General features: G+C 45.5%; 2 protein-coding genes across 2 annotated transcripts in view; one reads left to right on the top strand and one right to left on the bottom strand.

Moving 5' to 3' along the window:
- Positions 1 to 15,611, bottom strand: part of TESK2 (testis associated actin remodelling kinase 2) — a 66,402-nt gene extending 50,791 nt beyond the window's left edge. The window contains exons 1-2 of the mRNA XM_048944979.1: positions 15,356 to 15,611; positions 7,766 to 8,069 (exon numbers count right to left, since the gene is read on the bottom strand). Of these exons, the coding sequence (XP_048800936.1) occupies positions 7,766 to 7,987 (222 nt within the window). The 5' untranslated portion in view covers positions 7,988 to 8,069; positions 15,356 to 15,611. The remainder of the gene's footprint in view (positions 1 to 7,765; positions 8,070 to 15,355) is intronic.
- Positions 1 to 19,071, top strand: part of AKR1A1 (aldo-keto reductase family 1 member A1) — a 357,612-nt gene that overhangs the window by 280,098 nt on the left and 58,443 nt on the right. The window lies entirely within an intron of this gene.

The following is a 19,071-nucleotide window of genomic DNA, read 5'->3' as shown; positions in this document are numbered from 1 at the left end:
TCTCTTCAACCCTTAATCCCTTCCAGTAAAACCAGCACCCAGAAGGTGCCAAAGCACTGCAGCGGCGCCACTGCAGCCCCAAACAGAGGAAGCTCACAAGGACAGGAGAAAGCAGTCTCTCCAATTTGGACATGGCCTCAGCACCCACTGAAAGAAAGACATTTTGGATGCTCCTCATACAGAACAGCTGGAGCAGCAGACTAACCATATCACAGAGGTCTTGGATTTCCTTTCTTTAACTCCAGTGGCTATTAAGGAGCTGCAAAGAAGCATTCCCCAGCGATCCGAGGCTGTGAACAATACACCTGTCCTGTTATTGCTATGAATATAACCATTTGCATTTCTCATCTTTAAATTTCAAATTACTCAGCGGCACAGACGTGCACTACAATCACAGCCTCTGACAAAAGCAGCAACAATTGTCACTGAAATACATTTAACTCTACCCCACCCAATGCTGAGTGTGTTCACAGAGGTGTGCCACGAAGATCTTCAGGGATGTATTCTGTTCTCCAGGCTCAGTCGTGTTCATGCCAACACCGTTATTTGAAGAACAGTAAATCAGCACCTGTTGCTCAGTATCAGCAATGAATGAGCTTACACAAATGTGCATGTTTGCCAGCTGGCAAAACAGAAAATCCTGGAGCTGCCAACCCTGTACATCTCTATCCAGAACAGAAAACTAAGCAGACCTTTTAACTGCGCTTGAGAAATTATTATGGAAAATGAGACAGAAAAACCACAGATGTTCCTGTGCCAAGGGAATCTTGCCACCTGCTTTGCCCCTGGGAAACTGCACAGTGATACTCAGATAGGCACAGTTTCTCTTCCAGAAGAGAAGAAAGGGCCCAAAGGACCCGGAACAACAGAAGGCACTGTACCGCACACAAAATCCAGCCAGAGGTTACCTGTTATTTCAAGGCCCCACTTGTCACAGTATTAGAGTGCTTTTCTTACTGATTTGCAAGCATGCTCTGCTTACCTCAGCCATTTAGCATACCAGCTGCTCAATGGGAGTTAGAGGAGGCCACGTTTCTAAACAAGTGATAAGGACATTTTGAAATGGAAAATTTTACATCATCTTCTTTTCTGATGGAGTATTCTTTCAGTATTTCAGCATCACGCTTATTCAACTCAGATTGCTCTGGCTTCTTACTAAAGAAGCAAATCTTTCACTTTCAAAGTATATTGACAGTTCTGCAGTATTTTTCAGTGATTCTTCTCTTCAGTGGAGAAGCTAGCTGACCAAACCAGGTGAAGTGAAATGCACAGCATGCAAAACCCTTTTTAGCTTGTTTTGTTAATTTTAGATCTTACTTAGAGTGATGTCTGCGAGACGGTAGGCAACAATAAAATCTAGAAATTGTGTTTCTGTATTTTTTCTTTCAGTTTTTGCAACACCACTACAACAGGCAAAGGTTTGCAGAAGAGCTACTTACCTGGTGACAGCTTTTAAGTCAGTCCCAGAGTTTCCTCAACCGATGCTATGTGATAATTGCTACATACACAGCCAGCCACAAAATAAATCAAAGCAGGACTTATGTCAGATAAGTCAAATACGAATTAGTTCTCCATTCTACACTGTCTTTCAAAGCAATTTCAATTCCAAAAGATGTGGGAGCATAAGTGCCTCGCGAGCGTGGCAGGTAGTTCTGAATTTAATGACACTCACATCTGACTGGGGATTAAAGCTCATGAGAATTTTATAATCCTGAGGGAATAATTACACCAAAGAGGTTTTTAAGTCATATTAACGATCCACCAGAGTAAGGCCTATGTGCTAAAAGCACTGCCTAATTGAGTGAGGAGGACGAGGATGACAGCATCTTGGCACCTAAATAATCAGAAAGTCACTAGGAAGAAAAAGGAACTGATTGTCTGAAGGGTTGCCATACAAGGCATCTTGGCAGTTGCTAAAAGGTTTCCAAAAGGCTGATCCACACAGCATGAGACAAGTAATCCTGCTTAGTATTTATGCCTCATCTCTGTTCCAGAATGGTGCTTCTTCCTATTCCTGACAAATATCAGAGTAAAAAGAGATTAGAGCCACTTAGCTGACATAACTCAATGGCTTGGGGTTTTCAAGTTACTCTAGCCATCTTGGCCAGTTCATGTAATACAGAGTGACTATTCCAAGCTAACAATTAATGATGGTTTTTAAACATCATAGCTTCACATAAGAGGCCTTCAGCTCCACATTTTTTGCTTCTGCCATTTTCAATGAGGTGAAAGTAGGTGTCAAAAAGGGAAGATTTTAAGCTTAAAAATAATTTCCCTTGAAAAAAAAGAAGACCATAATGCATGTGTAGAGACAAGATCCACTGCCAGTCACAGCACCAAATCACCCTGGGAGGAAAGAACACTGCAATGTCTCTATTCAACAGTAAAAGAAGGGAAGAATAAATTGAGAAGTGGAACAACACATCACACTTAGCTGAAGGAAGGCACTCACTGCACAAATGGATGTCACTTAAAAACTTACTAGATATATTCCCCATGCCTACAAAACCAAGGGTAACCAACAGGTTGAGTTTCCTGCTCACTACCCTACTTCTATACTCACTCCCTAACCCATTTGGACTTCTGGCACTATGGCACAAACAGAACCTGACGTAATAATGCCAACCTCAGGGAGAACCAGCAGCCACACTCTCCTTTTCATATAAACTGGCATTCCCTTCTCTACATCCTCACTTATAAAATGATTCAAATAGCTCCTTTCCTCCTTCCACATACCCACAGACATTTCAGTCTTGGAAGAATGCTTCTGTTGACATGATAAACCATTAAATGCCACAGGAAAACTGAGCCCTCTGTCAGTAAGGGGTTGCTTTTAGAGCCAATAAGCAAATAGACACGACCAGCTGTAGAAACAACCAAAACTGGAAAGTTCTAGCTATAAAAGCACAGTTTAATAATAAATAATAATAAAAAGAAAATCACATCTTGGCTACATCAAAGAATCTCCAATAATGGAAGTTTTAAGGACAGACTGAAAATATCTGCCAAAAACAGATCTCACATTCCTGAGCCTGGCTCAGCTAAGGAGGCTACAGTAGTTCTTACAAACGTAAAGCTGAAATGGGATGTTATTTTAAAATTTGGTGATGAGATTCAAGGTCATTGTATAAGATTACACTAGTTTTACAGCAGCTGTATGCAAACATAAACACACAGACTTCTGTAAGACATCTGACTTCATGCCATAACAGACCATAACTAGGTTAAGAACTGACCAGTGACAGCTCAAGACAGAATTATGCATGACAAAGCAGCATGAAAGAGAAATTTCTGCTGAGGCTCCAGAGGAACAGAGCTAGGCCTGGTGTTACTCAGTGCTCTGCTGTGCTCACTTCCAGCTCACTGATCCCAGTTACCACTCAGAAAAGCTCAAAGTCTGTTGCATCTGCTCTCATTATTTCTCTACGTAGGGAAGGCCATGCTGTACCTGAGGAACATCAGAGCCAAAATTAACACATCCAAATGAAAAACTTCACTGTAAACAGAGATTTTATCTACAGGAGACATACCTCCTGCAAGCAGCAATGTGACAATGTATTTAGGAGTCCCCCTAAGCAAAAAAAGCAACATAAATTAAGCGTGTTACAGTAACAAGTGCTGCTTAATGCAGAAAGAGCATGGCAAAGCAAAAAGAGAGTCCTTACAAGTCACTGTTAAGAACAAAACTGGGATGCTGCAAGTTGGGGTGTCTGCTTTAAAAACATAAAGATGATGGAGATGATGATGGAAAGGCTTTAACCTATACTGAAAAAGTGAGGTAGATAGCAGTTATTGCTGAAGTGTAGTGGCCTTAAGATCATCTAATATCCCTTCCAAGCTTTAACTGCTTGAAAAGTTCATAATTCATTTATTTTCAAGCATCTAGTAAGATACAATGGGCAAAGTCTAACATGATCAACATGAGTATCTATTTTCAAGATAGACTTTCTGTCAAATGGCCTGTATAGCCTCATAGCCCTTCTGCCTGAAGCCCTCCAAATTATTCTGTCACTCACTCTCTTGCACAGTTCTTTCTCTGCATTGTTTATTTTAGATAGCAAGTACTGTCATACTTAGTTCAAAGGCCAAAAGAGGAAAGTGATTACTGCTCAGCATCAAGCATTTCTGCACTAGACTCCTCAAAGCCCACGAAGTTACAGGCAGAGAGAAATATTAATCAAGAGAAGTGGTAACAAAGTCATAAGGTACAAAAAGAGACAACTCTGAATCGCAGAATCATAGGATGGCCCAGGTTGAAAAGGACCATAATGATAACCTAGCTTCAATCCCCCTGCAGGGTCGCCAACCACCAGCCCTCTTGGCTTCTACAAAATTAAATGCACAGTTCAAAGCAGCCAGAATTGCGGCCCAGCCGACCTGAGCTCTGGCCCCAGCTCTGCCTCAACGCTCGTGTCAGAACACGTTCCCCAACAAAACGATTCTCCCTGTTCTACACCCAACTCCCAGCTGTGGGATGGGGGAGCTTCGAATAGTTGCACTCATCACCACAACAGCAGTGAGGCAGCCCTGCATACACAACCACCAAAACAAGTTATTTTCCTTCTGCTGAATCATCTTGTGAGGATTCTCTTCTAACAGTCACACCTTCAAACTCCCAGTGACCACATCTGCACAGAAACACAAACTTCCCAACGTACAAATACAATGTTGAACTTGTACAGTCCATATTGGATCTATACTCCTTGTTTTCATAAATAATAAACAGCAAAAAACATTTTTCCTCCTTTAAAGGTCAAGTGTCCAAGTATTTCCAGGCTCTCTCAGAAGTTCAGCTACAGAACACAGTGCCAACAAGAAGCCCTTAAGAAATATGTTGGGAACTTGAATGTTTTGTACTGGCTTTGAACCAGAACATGTATTTGAATAGAGGAGGATCACAGACTTCAGTTTGACTTCTGCTCCATCACGTGTATTATAGGATGTACCTGCCTCCTAATACAGTTTCACTACGATGTTCATCTCCCCCCCAGTTACTTCTACTTCCACCAGTTCTTATTGGTCTTCCCAGCTAAGAATTAAGAAGTTCAGGACAATGGCTGATTACCTTTCACTTACAAAAAAACCCCTTTGTCTAGCTCAATTGAAGAGCAAATGTCAAGCCTATACTTGCCAATGAAAATTACAACAGGAACTCATCACTCAGCTGCTTCAAACTACACTGCTGCTGGTTTCATAGAGTTCCATTTTTCAAAACTAATTTCTACAACATTTAGCATTCAAGTGAGTTTGAATTGCTGTAATGACAGCTGACAAAAACCAAAATGCTAACTTAATATTTAATGCTGAATAAACCACAAAGCTTAATTTGTATGAGTTAAAGTGCCCTAGAAATGCAAGACAACCGTTCCTAGCACACATTACGTACTCACGTTCATGCTGTAACGTATTCATAGAGAGCATTTCTATCCACTGTGAAGGATCATATTAATCAAGGAGGCTCCACAGAATTGATGGAAGGGAACAAATCAGTGAAAACAGTTGTGAGTTACATAGCAAAACAGAGACTTCAAATCCTCAAAATAGGGCAAGTACTCTTTGATAAACTACCTGAGTGAACCTGATGCATGATATTCACAAAACAGGCAAACGAATAACTTAAAAAGCTCTGGAGATACAAGGGTTTTGTTTTGTTTTTTTAAATACCTGTTACCAATTTAAAAGGAAAGCCTCATTGCTTTTCTAAGTTACTCACGCAGTAAATCTAGAACTATCCTGGATTGTTCTCAAGTTCAAATGTTTACCTGGAAGCCTGCAGATCAGACTGAACTTTTACTGTGTCAAACCATGAGGCCCTCCTTCCTGGAAGCACATCAAGGTTCTTGAAAGAAATCTGATCAGCTCAGTGAGATTAATGAAAGAGGTGGTCATGCTGATAAACTAGCAGAACAGAAACTTGCCTAAGTGAGTATGGAACCACATCTAAGACAAGGTCATAATGCGCTCTTGCCACTTTATGCCAAAACTGCAGAGAGATCTCTCTTAAATTGATCTGAAAAGTATCAACATTGTTTCCCTGCAGAAGGTCTGCAGTTGTTTCTGGAAAGAACAGACACCAGATACCCAGACTACAAGCACGTCTGTGGTAATGGTGCTGATTGCAGACTTACACAAGAGGACGTCCAGCTCAGTTCTGCTGTAAGGAGAAAGGCAGGGAAAGGTGTTCTAAAGTTAGCAGACTTCTTTGTGCACACAAAGGTAAGTCAGGTTTTTTTTTTTGAGGATTTTTCCTCAATCAATAGAAGTTCTCAAACACGTTTATGTAAACCTCTGTATGTCACCACTTGTGTAAAGCAAGTGCTCCCAAAATAAGTTATTCTTAATGAAATCAGTAACTGCATATCCTGGAAATTTACATTTGCTTTTAACCACCTTTTTTTCCCCCACCTACTTCTGTTTCCTAACTATTCTAATTACCTTACTTTTCTGCTGGGCATGCAGTCATCTTGCCCCAGGGTGCTTCACCACGGTGTTTCTCACCAAGCCATGACAGAGTACCATAGTTATTTCACCTAGGACATATGTTCACACAGCATGCAGCTGTCTGACTGCAACACCTCAATCTGAAGTCTCAACATACAAAACTTTGATGTCCCTCTTCTCTTTATTTTGAAAGAAATAAAAATTGGAGTTAGTGTAAACTGAGTTGCACGTGTCTAGCAAAAGAAAAAACAATTAACAACTTGCCTTCACACAAGAGGAGAGAGAGGTACATATGAAGATAGGAATGTCTTCTGGGAAATAAAGTAACATAACATACATTTTCTAATTCACATATCTATTCACAGCAGGAAAGCAGGATAAAAGGTTTCTTGGCTTTAATTCTTAAAGAAAAGATGACATTAAGTACCACGGAATAGACAGCATATGCAGCAGGATAGCTTTCTGGCATTTCACTGAAATGGAAACGATCTGGAGAGCGAGTTCATTTGAAGCCAGGAACTAAGACAAGGAAACAAGTGATTTCTGCAATGCCTGGAAGCCTAGAAGAAACTCAGTATCCCATTCCTCTACAATAGGCCTTACCACAATCGTCAGGACAGCACAAGTACAATAAGCACTTCAAAACTGCCTTCCAATGGCCTCAATCATTTTGCAAATACTCTAACAGCAAGTCACCGACAATCTCAGACTTTCTTGCTCATTGTACACACTGCAAAATCAATCTCACATTATTTGGGTTAGAGATACAGCATAACAAGAAGCAAAGGGAACAGAGAAGAGCAGCTAACTCTACTAACTTCAGTACAATAAGTTCTGTAGTTTCAAATTCAGAAATCACTCACCGATTCAGAGGTGCATCTAGTGCTGGGAAGCAAAAGACTGGCAAAAGGAATGGGTACAATCCCACAGCGCTAAGAATCAAGGTAAACTAAAGACATGCAGACTTACACATGAGGGAATCAGTCATTTGAGTTTAATAAGGAGGTTGGGACTAGATGACCTTTAAGGTCCCTTTGCACCCAAGCCATTTCATGATTCTGTAACACGCTACACTATGGGGAACAAAAGTTAGACCAATAGTTTTGCAGCTTGAATTCCCAAATACCCTCTGCAACTCCCCAGCTAACTCACAGGTGATGCAAAACAGCTGAGGAAGTATTTGAGAGTTGCAAATTCTTCATCACTCACTTAGCTAGAGTAATGCAAATATAGGAATGGTTGACTTCAGTGAAAGAAGTACTCTCACACGTTCTCAGCACCAAACAGGAAGCAATCAACATGGGCAGAAGAACTGAACACACACCTTGAACACCTCAGAGAAGAAACCAGAGCCAATTTTCTCACACGTGAAGTCATCGAGACGGGTAAGTCTGGAAAAGGCACTTATCAGGGCTCTGTACGAAGAGGTCCAAACTCTCCCTATCTGGGATGTAGTCCCATCTCCTCCAGTGCCACCATCAAAGTCCTCAGCACGCTCCAAGCGAGGTGGAAATCCAGCTATTGAATTCCTTTTACTTCGGTCCATTTTGAAAACAAGGTTTTCTTTCGCTAAGGGAGGACTTCTCACATCTTAGGGACTTTGCTGTCTTCTCACCTCTTGTTGGGTGCTGAAATGCAAGAAATTGAGGTTATTACAAACACATCTAATGAAGTTTGATAGGACTCCAACACAATCTAACCAGTGTGAGGGAACACAGAAAAAGCAGAAGACACTCAAGTAGAGCTTAAAAAAAAAAGAAATACACCCCCACCCCCACAACATCATTAGAAAATACAATCCAATTAACTTTTCTTTTGGCTTCCTGAAAATACTTTATGTTCCGGCTGCAAATAAATCGATAGGTGTAGAGCTCAGATCTGTAAGTGACAACAAAGGACTTTCACCCAACCATCCCCCACTCCACTTTTTTTTTTGGTGGGTTTTTTTTTTTCCCCAAGTTCTGGTTGCTAAAGCAAACAACTAAGCAGAAGGAAACCCACAAACTCTTACACTCTATTCTGCTTCAACAGCAGCTGGTGACCAGTGCAGTGCTATTACAAGAACTCATTTCACACGAGGGGCTGGACAAAGGATCACTAACAATAAAAAACAGATCAACTTCCAGTTGCCTTAAGGAAAACTATTAGCTGTCAATAACAGTAGCTGGAGAACCAAAACCTCTGTTTTCCAAAGCTTCCACCTATGCATGTTCCAAGACCAATTCCTTAACTGGTAAGAACACAGATTTGTATCCACCAAGGATCAAGTCCACAAATGTATAAAACCCATCAGCAATCCTGCAACAAAAACAAAGTCTTCTTATAAGAAACTGCCAGAACAATTCTCCCCAAGCACACTTTTTAAAGCTCTATTAATTTCAGCTCAACTGAAAACACAGGAAATAAGATACATTTGCCAAAGTACAAGGGAAGAAAAAAAAAAATAACAGTGAGGGAATTTTTTTCTCTGTAAGAGGATGATGAAGTAATCAGGATGACTGGAGCCCATCAAATCCAACTTGGACTGGCAAACCTGACAGGTGGCCTACTTTTTTTCCCCCCCTTTAAACCTTACAGTCAGGAGGTTATCCATCTTTCCCATGCTGAACTGTTCACTTACAGCAACCCAGCACAGCACACACAACACCTGAAGGAAGCAGGGAGCAGACCAGGCAGCGAGCAGACTTGTATTACACAGAGGCAAGAAGCTGAGTAATACACTCGATGTGAGGAGCTGCTCACACACAAAGAGGCACAGGCACCAGCTGTCCCCTGAACGCACAGCAGTTCTGCTACACACATCCTACGTACCATCCATCTTTCAGAGATGCTCTGTGCCAGCACGTCAGAAAGTCCTTCCCTGCCTTCAGAAGTAAGCTCTGTTGAGCTGCATGAAATTAATTTCAGGCTGTCCTCTCCGAAAAGGAAAAAGAAATATTTCCAAGGTGTGTGACGGCGTTTATTTCAAGTATCTTATCATTTATCTATCTAAATGAGTCAGGATGAAGGCTGTGATAAAGAGCCTTACCAGAGCCTGTTTACAAAAATGTAATCTATCCAGTCCCACGTTGTGGTATTCCTACAGCATTTTACGTGCAGAGTCCCACATGCGTGAGCTCACTGAGCTCTGCAGATGACAGCACAACGTATCTAATGTTCTGGCGTGGCTGACTGCCACTGAGAAGATCAGTTTCCAATTTCTGACCTCATATTCTTGCCCCGAGAGCCCTGAAGGTCTGGAAGTGGTACAGAAGCACCATGGGAAGATCAAGTCTCATATCTCCCCAGCTGAGAAGAAATAGCCCCAAGAACCTCCTCAACTACACAGAAGATGCCCAGGAATTTCCAAAGCATACTTAAATAATTCCTTTTGATCCATACACAGTGAACTAACACTTGGTTACTCTTCCAGGGGATGAAGAATTATCTGTGGAAGCAGGACAGGCAAGAAAGAACGGTGTTAACCGTTCCTTGTCTGGAACAAAGCATGCAAGTATGTTTGGAGACTGATGAAAACAGAGGAGCAAGAGTTAGTCCAGCAATGCCCAGTGTGACACCTGGTATCTGTCCTCCTACAAGGCAGGCCCTGAGGCTCGCAGACACCCCCAGAACACCCAGAGAGGCACACATCTGCACTGCAGCCCAGCAAGCAGCAACGCAGGGCAGCGAGCTTTGAGACAAAGCAACAGATCCAGAAACAAAAGGAAGAAGACTGGCGTTTTCTAACAGGAGGAAGACACCAAGTTAGGTTAGTGCTATTAAGCAGGAAGAACAGCCTAACTCTGTCTTAAGCATCCAGATACCGCGAACAAAAGCTCAGCTCTCCATTTACATCCTTTTGATTGAAATCACATGGTGAACTTTGCAAAACTCTACACAAATCTCACAGTGAAAGAAGAGATTCAAAGCACTTTGCACAACATAAACCCCAAAAGGTTTTGCCATCTGGATTCTTAAGTAACCCATTCCTTCATTTCTACCTGCCCAAGTTTGCCTTACTTCCAGACAGCTACACAGAATCCTTGGAAATTATGAGGATAGAGTCCCATTTGCCCAGCTTCCTGCCCAGGACTGCATACACAGAATTAGAGGAAAATTTCAAGTGGGCACAATTCCAAGACGGCCTCCTGTCATTTTGGCCAATTACACTAATGATCACATTCTCAGTCAAATCAACCAGGGTTTAATTGACTGTCAAGTCAGTCTGAGGTACTTTAATTTACTACCTTGTATGATTAATTAAAGTGAGCCGAGCAGAACCCAGGGCTGTCCTGCTGCAGCACGAAGCGCTGCTGGATGGCCGCTTTTCTGTTTGTTTTTAAGATTGATTTAGCTGAAAGATTCCTGAGCTGTGCTCAACTCCCAGCTAAGAAATGACATGGAGCACTCTACAAACACTTCCCAATAAAGTCTCAGCTTCCAGACCACTTTTTCTGACATCCATAGCCCAACAAAAACGCACAGCGCCATGCCAAGCCAAAACATTTTACAAACACAGATCCCCAGATGCATGCCTGCCCTACTCGGCCACGTTACAGGACTGAAAAAGCACAATTTTAGGCAGTTTCCTCCTCTCCAGCATTTCAATGTATTGATCTAAAGAACAAACAAAAAAAGTGAATGTTATATTAAGATCAGTTTCTGCACTGCGTGAACCCATTGGTTTTTGAACTGTAGAAATGATTATAACTACAGACACCATTGGCAGTTATTTGGTTAGGTAGGGCTTGGCTCTCAAAACCGATGTCTGAGCTGGCAAACAGTTAAAGATGGAAACCCCAGAAAAGCACATCAAGTTCTACCCTGCACACTGGCACTGAATGAATGAGATACATCCACCAGGGCTTCCAATTTTACACTTCTTATAGGCACAAAAACGGGTCAGGCTTCTCGACTTCCACAGCACCCCTTTCACGCCCCAGGGCACAACATGAGATCCCTCCAGAACCATTACAACTCAGTACAAACACTTCGTGCCCCCGGTATCTTCATAAGGCGCGCACACTTGCACTTAAAAGCCAAACTCCAAGTTTCCTAAAAGATGGCCTTAACAACAACACCAGCCATTTTTAGACACAGAAGACTGTCGCTAGGCAGTCGGCCTGGAAAGCAATAAATCTGGTGGATGCGTGTTATTAATTTGAAAAGGTTTTCTGAAGAGCAGGATGCCAAAGCTTTGACATAAGACATTTGCCAAGAGTTAACTATTTAAACTCATCTCCAACGCAGTTTAAAACCCAGCACTACAAAAACATGGAGGAATTAGCCTGGCAAGTGCCACGTGGGAAAACAGCCTGGGGGAAATAGAAAAGGAAAAAAAAGAATTCACTGCAGTAACGTGCAAATTGCAGAAAAGCTTTGAACGATCAGAAAGAACCAAATCTTCCAGCGACTGAATTGACTTTGAGGTCATTAACCTAGAGCAGAGGGGAAAAACTGCTTTGGAAAGGAAACATGAGAAATCCCATTCAATAGGTAAAGAGAAGCAAGCGTTACACAACTTTGTTCCTATGTACTCTTATCCGTTCCTCTAACAGAGGAGCAGTAACCAGGCTGGCTGTAACTTGGCCTCCAGTGTTTGGAAGAAGCACGCACAGGCAGGGCAGCTATGAGTACCTGAGCTGTGCAGCCCAGCTCACTCAGAAACTGCTGTGCTCAGGTAAGTCACTACACTTGAAAGAGAAAAACCCAACCTTTTCTATTTCCATTTTGTGAACATTTTGCTTTAATTGTATCTCCCCTGCTGGGAGAAATTCCCAGCTCCAGCAGGTATGTACACAGCACACAGCGTTGCTGATGCTGCTCAGAGGAGACCCGTGCTGGCCCAGGAATGGTTACACAGCCACGGGACCGGCGGCCGCAGAGCTGCGCCACGGGTTTGTAATGCAAACAAACCTCTGCGAGAGCCCGAGCCGAAACAAACAGTTCATTTCTTTTGTGCCTGCCGCCAAGTTTGAAGCCAAAATGAGACAAGCCATTAACCTGGTGCAGGATTCAGGACTGAGGTGGTCGGTTTAAAAACACCCACACAAAGCGCAGGTATAAAGGCTGGCATGTGTTTAAAAGGCAAAAAAACAGACAAACAAAAAACACTTGATCACAGTAAGGAACTGTGATCACTTTCTCAGGTCCAAATATAATGCAAAACTGAGCTTGTGCAAAAAACAAAAACATATTTATTTCCTAGCCTGGCTGCAGCCACACCCCACCACGGTGCACACAGACTATGAGCCAGACGGGAAACATCGTTACAGTCAAACCATCACTCAAGTAGATCACATTCAGCACAGCTGCTGCTTTAGATGGATAATTTCAATACATCCCGTTTACCCAATAAAGCAGGAAAATGGCAATATATGGCAAAAATAAAGCAGCAGCATTCCCTATGCTTCTGCAGAGCTCAGTAAGGATGCTGACGAGCTGCTCCAGCCATCCAGTGTCAGCAGGCTGGCACTGGGAAAAACAAAGTGCATCAAAGCCTTCCTGTACCAGCAGTGCTGGAAAACCTCCATAATCAAGGAACTCCCCCTCAGCCTCTCCACCAGCTGTACACCGAGGGCTGACAGCTCTCTAGCACCCAGGGGTTCTCACTGTGGAAGGAAGCAACCTGCAGTTGTTTCAATGCAGCCACGAGATAACTTGCTACAGCAAAGGCAAGGAAAGAGAACAGCAGTGACTGAGAGTGGAGAAAAATAAAGTAAGCCGGCTCCGTTTCATGCCCAACTGACCCTTCATAGTCATACAAGATGGTCAGTATTTGAACATTTTCCATCTAAAAGCCCCATCTCCACAGATACTTAAAAAGCATTCTATAATCTACCATTAAAATACAGCTGGAACACCAGTCCGTGTCCGAGGGCTCAAGTTACTGTGAAACACCCAGTCCTGCACTTACGTCAGATACCGGCTGCACAAATGGAACAGTAACATGGTCTCAACTAACTTATTTATGAATCTTTGCAGTGAGAACTGCAAACAGCTCTGCTGCTGTTACAGTGCTGGAGATCCTGCAGTCTGGTGGTCTTTACACAATCACGAGCACCCCGGGTACCAGGACTAGTCTCAGACCTGGAGCGTATGACATCAGGTTTCAAAAGCAAAGTTATTTCAACTCATGTGCCGGCTGCTTGCAAGAGCTGTGACTGTACCCCAGTGCAACTGATGGGACAATCACATTAAAATAAAAGTGGCCTAGGCACTACCAGAAGTGTGTTCAACTTAAGAAAAAGTGACAGGGCCATATGAAAAGAAGCTTACTAACTAAGTCAAAAAGAGGACTTGGCTGCAGACAACAGATGGAGCCACTGGGATACAGCAGCTGATTATCAGATGTACTTACTGATAAATGCACAACTTCAAATGGACATGGTAGGGTACTAATAAGCAGTAAAACAGCTAGGAATTAATTGTCAATTTTGACTGGTTTTGATCTTGCCCAGAAGAGTGCAAGGATAAAATAAAAAGCTCTGCCATAGTGCAAATGCAAGGTTCTTGGCTAGCGTAATAGTACAGAAAGGAAACCTATGATGCAAGGGAACCACAAGCTTCACTCTTCCGCAGCAGGCACAGGAACAGACCCCTCCTTTAACCCTACATTTCTTCCAGGAATTTATGAAGTCATTTGTGTAAAGAATCACAATGGCAAAAGCATATATATAGAATTGGAAGGTGTTACAACATCTCATCTGGACCAACCGTCTCATTCTGCAGTCCCAAATATATTAAGTGCTGTAGCAAGGATTGCTCTGTCCCTACCGTCTGCTCTGCCCCCTCTCTCCCCCTCCCCCCCCCACCAGCTGCTCACCCTAACAGAACAGCACAGAAGTTAATAAAACAAAATGAAAACCAGGATAGCACACACTGCCAGCAGGTATAGGCACACACCCAGCTACCTACAGCTCCAGTTGATCATGAAGCAAAACGAAATGGACAGTGGAATAACAGCCGTGTCTACAGCTGCACAGTGCAGTCCCACTCAAGTCAGAAAATGACGCTTTTATTGGCCTGTCAGGATATGGTATGCAACAGTAATTTCCACAAATGATGACTAAATAGAAAGGTTTACGACTGTTCCACTGGGCATATCAGAGTTTCTCATAAAACATCTTATCTGAGGTTGTAAATTCCACTGCCTAATTAAGTCCATGGAACTGTAAGGCTGTTGATTTTGCACACAATAAAAATATCCTAGAACTCTGACCTCTATTTAAAGTTGTTGGTTATTTTTTTTTTTTTTCCAGCTGAAGCATAAAGACTGCTCACAGATTGGTGTAAATATCAGCACTCGGTCATTTTAAGAGGGCAAACCAGAAAGCAAAAGCATAAATAAAGCTGCAGGCAGCACTCCTGACGTTTCAGCTTTCACCTAACTGCCGGGGTACCTGTCAGAATATGCAAGAGGAAAGTCCTCAGCACTTAAAGCAAAAGCAGTCCTCACCCTCAAAGAAACGCACCATTAGGAGCGATCTCCCACATGTATACACCGCCCTTCATCCGAGGGCCACCACGCAAACACATATGTGCACACACCTGAACGTTCCAGCCTGTCATTAACCCATGATTCACGTAGGGCAGCGCTTAAAATAGCAAAACCGGAGCCAAGCTCGCACCTCCCGGCTCGGCAACCATTTCGCAGGCGATCCCCGCGTGCCTGGGCACCGACCCGCACGCCAAGTCCCTCACCGTGGGACGGGAACGCAGTTTCCTCGCGGCCCCCCCGCCTCCCGCCTGCACCTGCCCGCCCCGAGAGCAGCCTTCAGGCGGTGCCACCCAGGCAGCCCGTCTTCCCGGTGCTGCCGGACTCCGCTCCCTCACGAGACCGGGATCCCTCCTGCCTGCCGCCCGCCGCGGCGCTCAGCTCAGCTCAACTCAACTCTGCTCCCCCCCGCCCCTCTCGCGCGGCCCCGTCCGTTACCTGAGCAGCAGCGGCGGCGGCGCAAGCGGGGCCTGCGGGCGGCGCGGGCACTCATGGCGACCTGTTCGTCTCCCAGCGACTTGGTGAGGGTCTGCCCAGCCGCTGCGGTAAGCGAGGGGGCCCCATGTGAGGACGGAACCCAGCTGCGGGACCCGCGACCGCCACGGCTCCGCCCTCGCTCTCCACCGCCTCCGCCTCCTCCTCACGCGCCCGGCCCCGCCGCCAGCCTCACGGCCGCTGAGCCGCCCACAGAGAGGGGCGGAGCCCAGCCGCTAGCCGCCTTCTGAAACAACCAATCGACGTCGGGAAGGCTTTGATGGACGGTGGCGTTTGGCCAATGGAGAAGGGAAAGGCAGGCGGAGGGACTCGCAGGTAATCCACGTGAGTACCGGCTTCTAATTGGTCAAGATACACTTGAAAGGCAGGAGGCTGGATCAATAGGAGCAGAGACAACGACTCCCAAGACAATCGCGGGAGTCAGTGACAGGGAAGGGAGAGGGGCGTTGCTAGGGGCGCCTCGCTCTCATTGGCCAGACTTTGAAGGCGGGTTATAAATAAGAGAGTTAGCCAATAGCAACGTGGCTCAAGTGCTGACGGACGGGCAAGAAAGCCAATCCGCGTGTGTTTATTGGCGGCGGTGGGCGGGAAGCTGTCAGCGGGCGCCGCAGGCCCGTTCCCGGGGCGCTGTGTCCGGCGCCGTGCGGTCGGTCCCGTGCTCTGTCCAGCTCCGTGCCTTCAGCGTTTGGCCGCGGCGCTTCCCTCGTGCTCCGGGCCACCTGCTCCTTGCTCCCGAGCGTCCGCTCTGAGGCATGCGGGGAAGAGAGCAGCGCAATACACGTGGGGGTTCCTTCGTTCGCTGACCCCATCCTTGCTAAAGCTTGAGGATCGGAAGTCCCGGGGCGGATCATTCCATTTTCCTTGTGGATTTCCTTTGCTGGCAGCAATTTTCCCACGCCTCCAATTGCTAAACATCGAGTACGCATGCAAGCCCATATTCTAATGACGGCCCAGGGTGCAGCACAGCTGTTGTAATGAAGCCGTTAAGCAACGCTGAGCGCACGCACCGCGTTCCGCTCCGTGCCACAACAGGCGGAGCCGCTCAGCTCTGCCAGCACCTCAGCACCCAACGCCCCGCTCGGCGAGGCGATGTTAGGCAGACAGAATTTCCACAGCTTGCGTCTTACTGTGACATTTCGGCGCTGCACGTTTTGCGGCAGTCTGCCCGGAGTCGAAAAGATTTTACGAAGCACGCTCCGAAGTATCTCGGTGTCTGCGGTCATTAGCCAGCCCCCAGCTGTCCCTCGGCTCCATCTCTGTACCCTGCCGGCCTGGAAGCTATTAGTTAGCTTCGAGGTGACACCTGGTGGCAGCTTTTCATTACTTCTTCTTTTGGAAGCCAATCCCAGAGCTAAAGCAAGCGAACGCGCCTTGCCTCGATTCGCCATCACAACTTTCACCTTGTCTGCTTTCCAGCCAACGTGCCAACGTTTCCAGCCAAACTCTGCTTGTGGCCTGCAGACGTCTTGCTGGTAACATCCAGTTCTGAAAGCAGAAAGGCATGGTTGGCCACACGTGTGTGTACAACAACAGCAGAAACTCCACGTGAGAACATCCCCCCCCGGCCCCTCCTTACAGGTGGCAGAAATACTCCAGCAAATTCACAGAATTAAAATCTCCAGAAGATGGATGGCTTTTTAGTTTCCATTTCCTGGAGAGAGGAAAATGAACATTGAAAGGGGTGTACCCTGCAGATGTCACAGCGTGCTTTGGGCTTGGGGTCCATCGCTGGCACTGAGCAGGGGTCCTGCAGCCCAGGAGCTGGGCTGATATTCCTCTGCTGTCCCACACGAGGATCAGCTGCACCAAAAGCACTCCTGTGGTTTGTGGTTTGCTCCGACACTTCCCCAGACAGATCACTTCAGCTTTGTAAATGTAACCGGTTTGGCAAATGCACAGCCAAGGATTTCATTGCCATTCATGGGGCGGCAATAAAAACAGACATCAGAGGAGGTGGGTGAGAGCATGGGAGGGGGAATTCTTTTTCCCTGGGCTTTGGAAATGCCCCAGAGGCAGAGAAGTTCGGAGATTTCTGCTTCCCAAGGAGAAAGATGCTGTGATGTAGCCACGCAAGTTTTACTCCGCAGCAGCAGAGCAGGGGTTGCCCTCAGCAGGGATGGAATTAAAGCAGTGCCTAGAAAAGGGGATGGTCTTTATCCTCTTCTGGAGGATGAAGGCAGTGGATCAACTTCACAGCACTGCTGTAACAACAGGCATCCCAGAGATTGAGGCCATGAGGTACTTCATGTGAGGAAACCCCCCAAGGAAAAACACCCTCGTTAAACAGCACTGGTCAAACTCTGCTCCAGTTTACACCAGTGGAGGTCCTGAGTCATTTTGTGGAGCAGAGAGTGGGACCCCAGTGGGACTGCCTGGAATTTGTCTAACATCAACACTGTCCCTTTTCCAGCCCTGTCATAGGTGGACATTTCATAAGGTGCCGTGAGATCCTTGCAGGCTTTCCGTCATGCTTCAAACCCTTTAGGATCTCAACAAGCATTCCTGGGATGCTGTTCTCTCCTCAGCAGTCCCCTGGACACACTCAGCTCTCTCAATCCCATAATTTTTCCAGCTTCAGAGCAAGTGAAAGCCTGATGTTTATCATTCCTCTTCCCAAACAATTCACTATCCCTAGAGCTGTGCTCTCCAATTTACTTTTTTTGGACCCATTTCGCTTCCCTCTTCTTCATTTGCTGGGTCACGGAGCAGCGCAGGGCCCTCACAGAGGAAGATGAGTCAGGACAGATGCATGGGGAGACAGCGAGCTCCCAGCTTGAGGCCAGGCTCACTGCCTGCGTCACCGATATTAAAAATAGATGGATGCAGCTTTCTCTGCATTGAGGAGCAGCAAAGATGTCCTATCTGGGGCTGCTGAGCCAGTCTCCTTCTACCCACCTGCAAGCCACCCAGCAGCACCCTCTGCTCCAACAAATACTCTTTCCTCAGCTCTGACTTGTGAGATTTAATTTGCCTTTGATATAACACAGTTTTAATGCTGCAGGCTTGGACAAGGAGGATGACTCACCTTGGCTTCTCCCTTCTGCTCCACTTAGCTCCCAGCCTGCTTTCTGCTGAGGATCCCTTCTGCCGATGACCAGCCCCATGCTGATCAACACCATTCATCCCAAAAACGTGGGTCTGCCAGTAGCACGGCACAGGAGCTGCCAAGCCCTGCAGGACCAGCAATGCTCCATGGAGACACAATTCCAGCACCAAGCCTGTCCTCACAGGCCCTTTGCTGCCACTATATTCCACCCACTTTTCTATTACCTGCTTCTTCCTATTAAATTAGAACAATCAACATTGCCATTCCCTGCTGCTCCCTGTGCTGGCTGCCAGCCAGGAGCCACGGGATGGGAGCTAAATAAAGCACTGAGAGAAGCAGAAGTCGATGCTGCATTTCCCAAGTATGAAACTTTATTTCAGGAATTGTTCCCACTCCTCTGCTCTCTTCAGTGCTGAAATCTGTCTGGTCCATGTGCTGATCAGGTGTGCCCCATCTGCTCCCTTCTGCTGTGCACCACCCCGGGCACAATCACAGCCAGGCTGCTCTGCAGCTTCTCTCAGTGTACCAAAATGCTATAAAGACATGTAAAATAATTCCCCTTATGAACTGGAAAGCTTTCAAAGGTCTAGTTACTTCTTTAATGGGATGCCAG

The sequence above is a fragment of the Lagopus muta genome, chromosome 5, assembly GCF_023343835.1.
Source record: "Lagopus muta isolate bLagMut1 chromosome 5, bLagMut1 primary, whole genome shotgun sequence".
Classification (NCBI taxonomy): domain Eukaryota; kingdom Metazoa; phylum Chordata; class Aves; order Galliformes; family Phasianidae; genus Lagopus; species Lagopus muta.
This window is presented reverse-complemented; position numbering and strand designations above follow the sequence as displayed.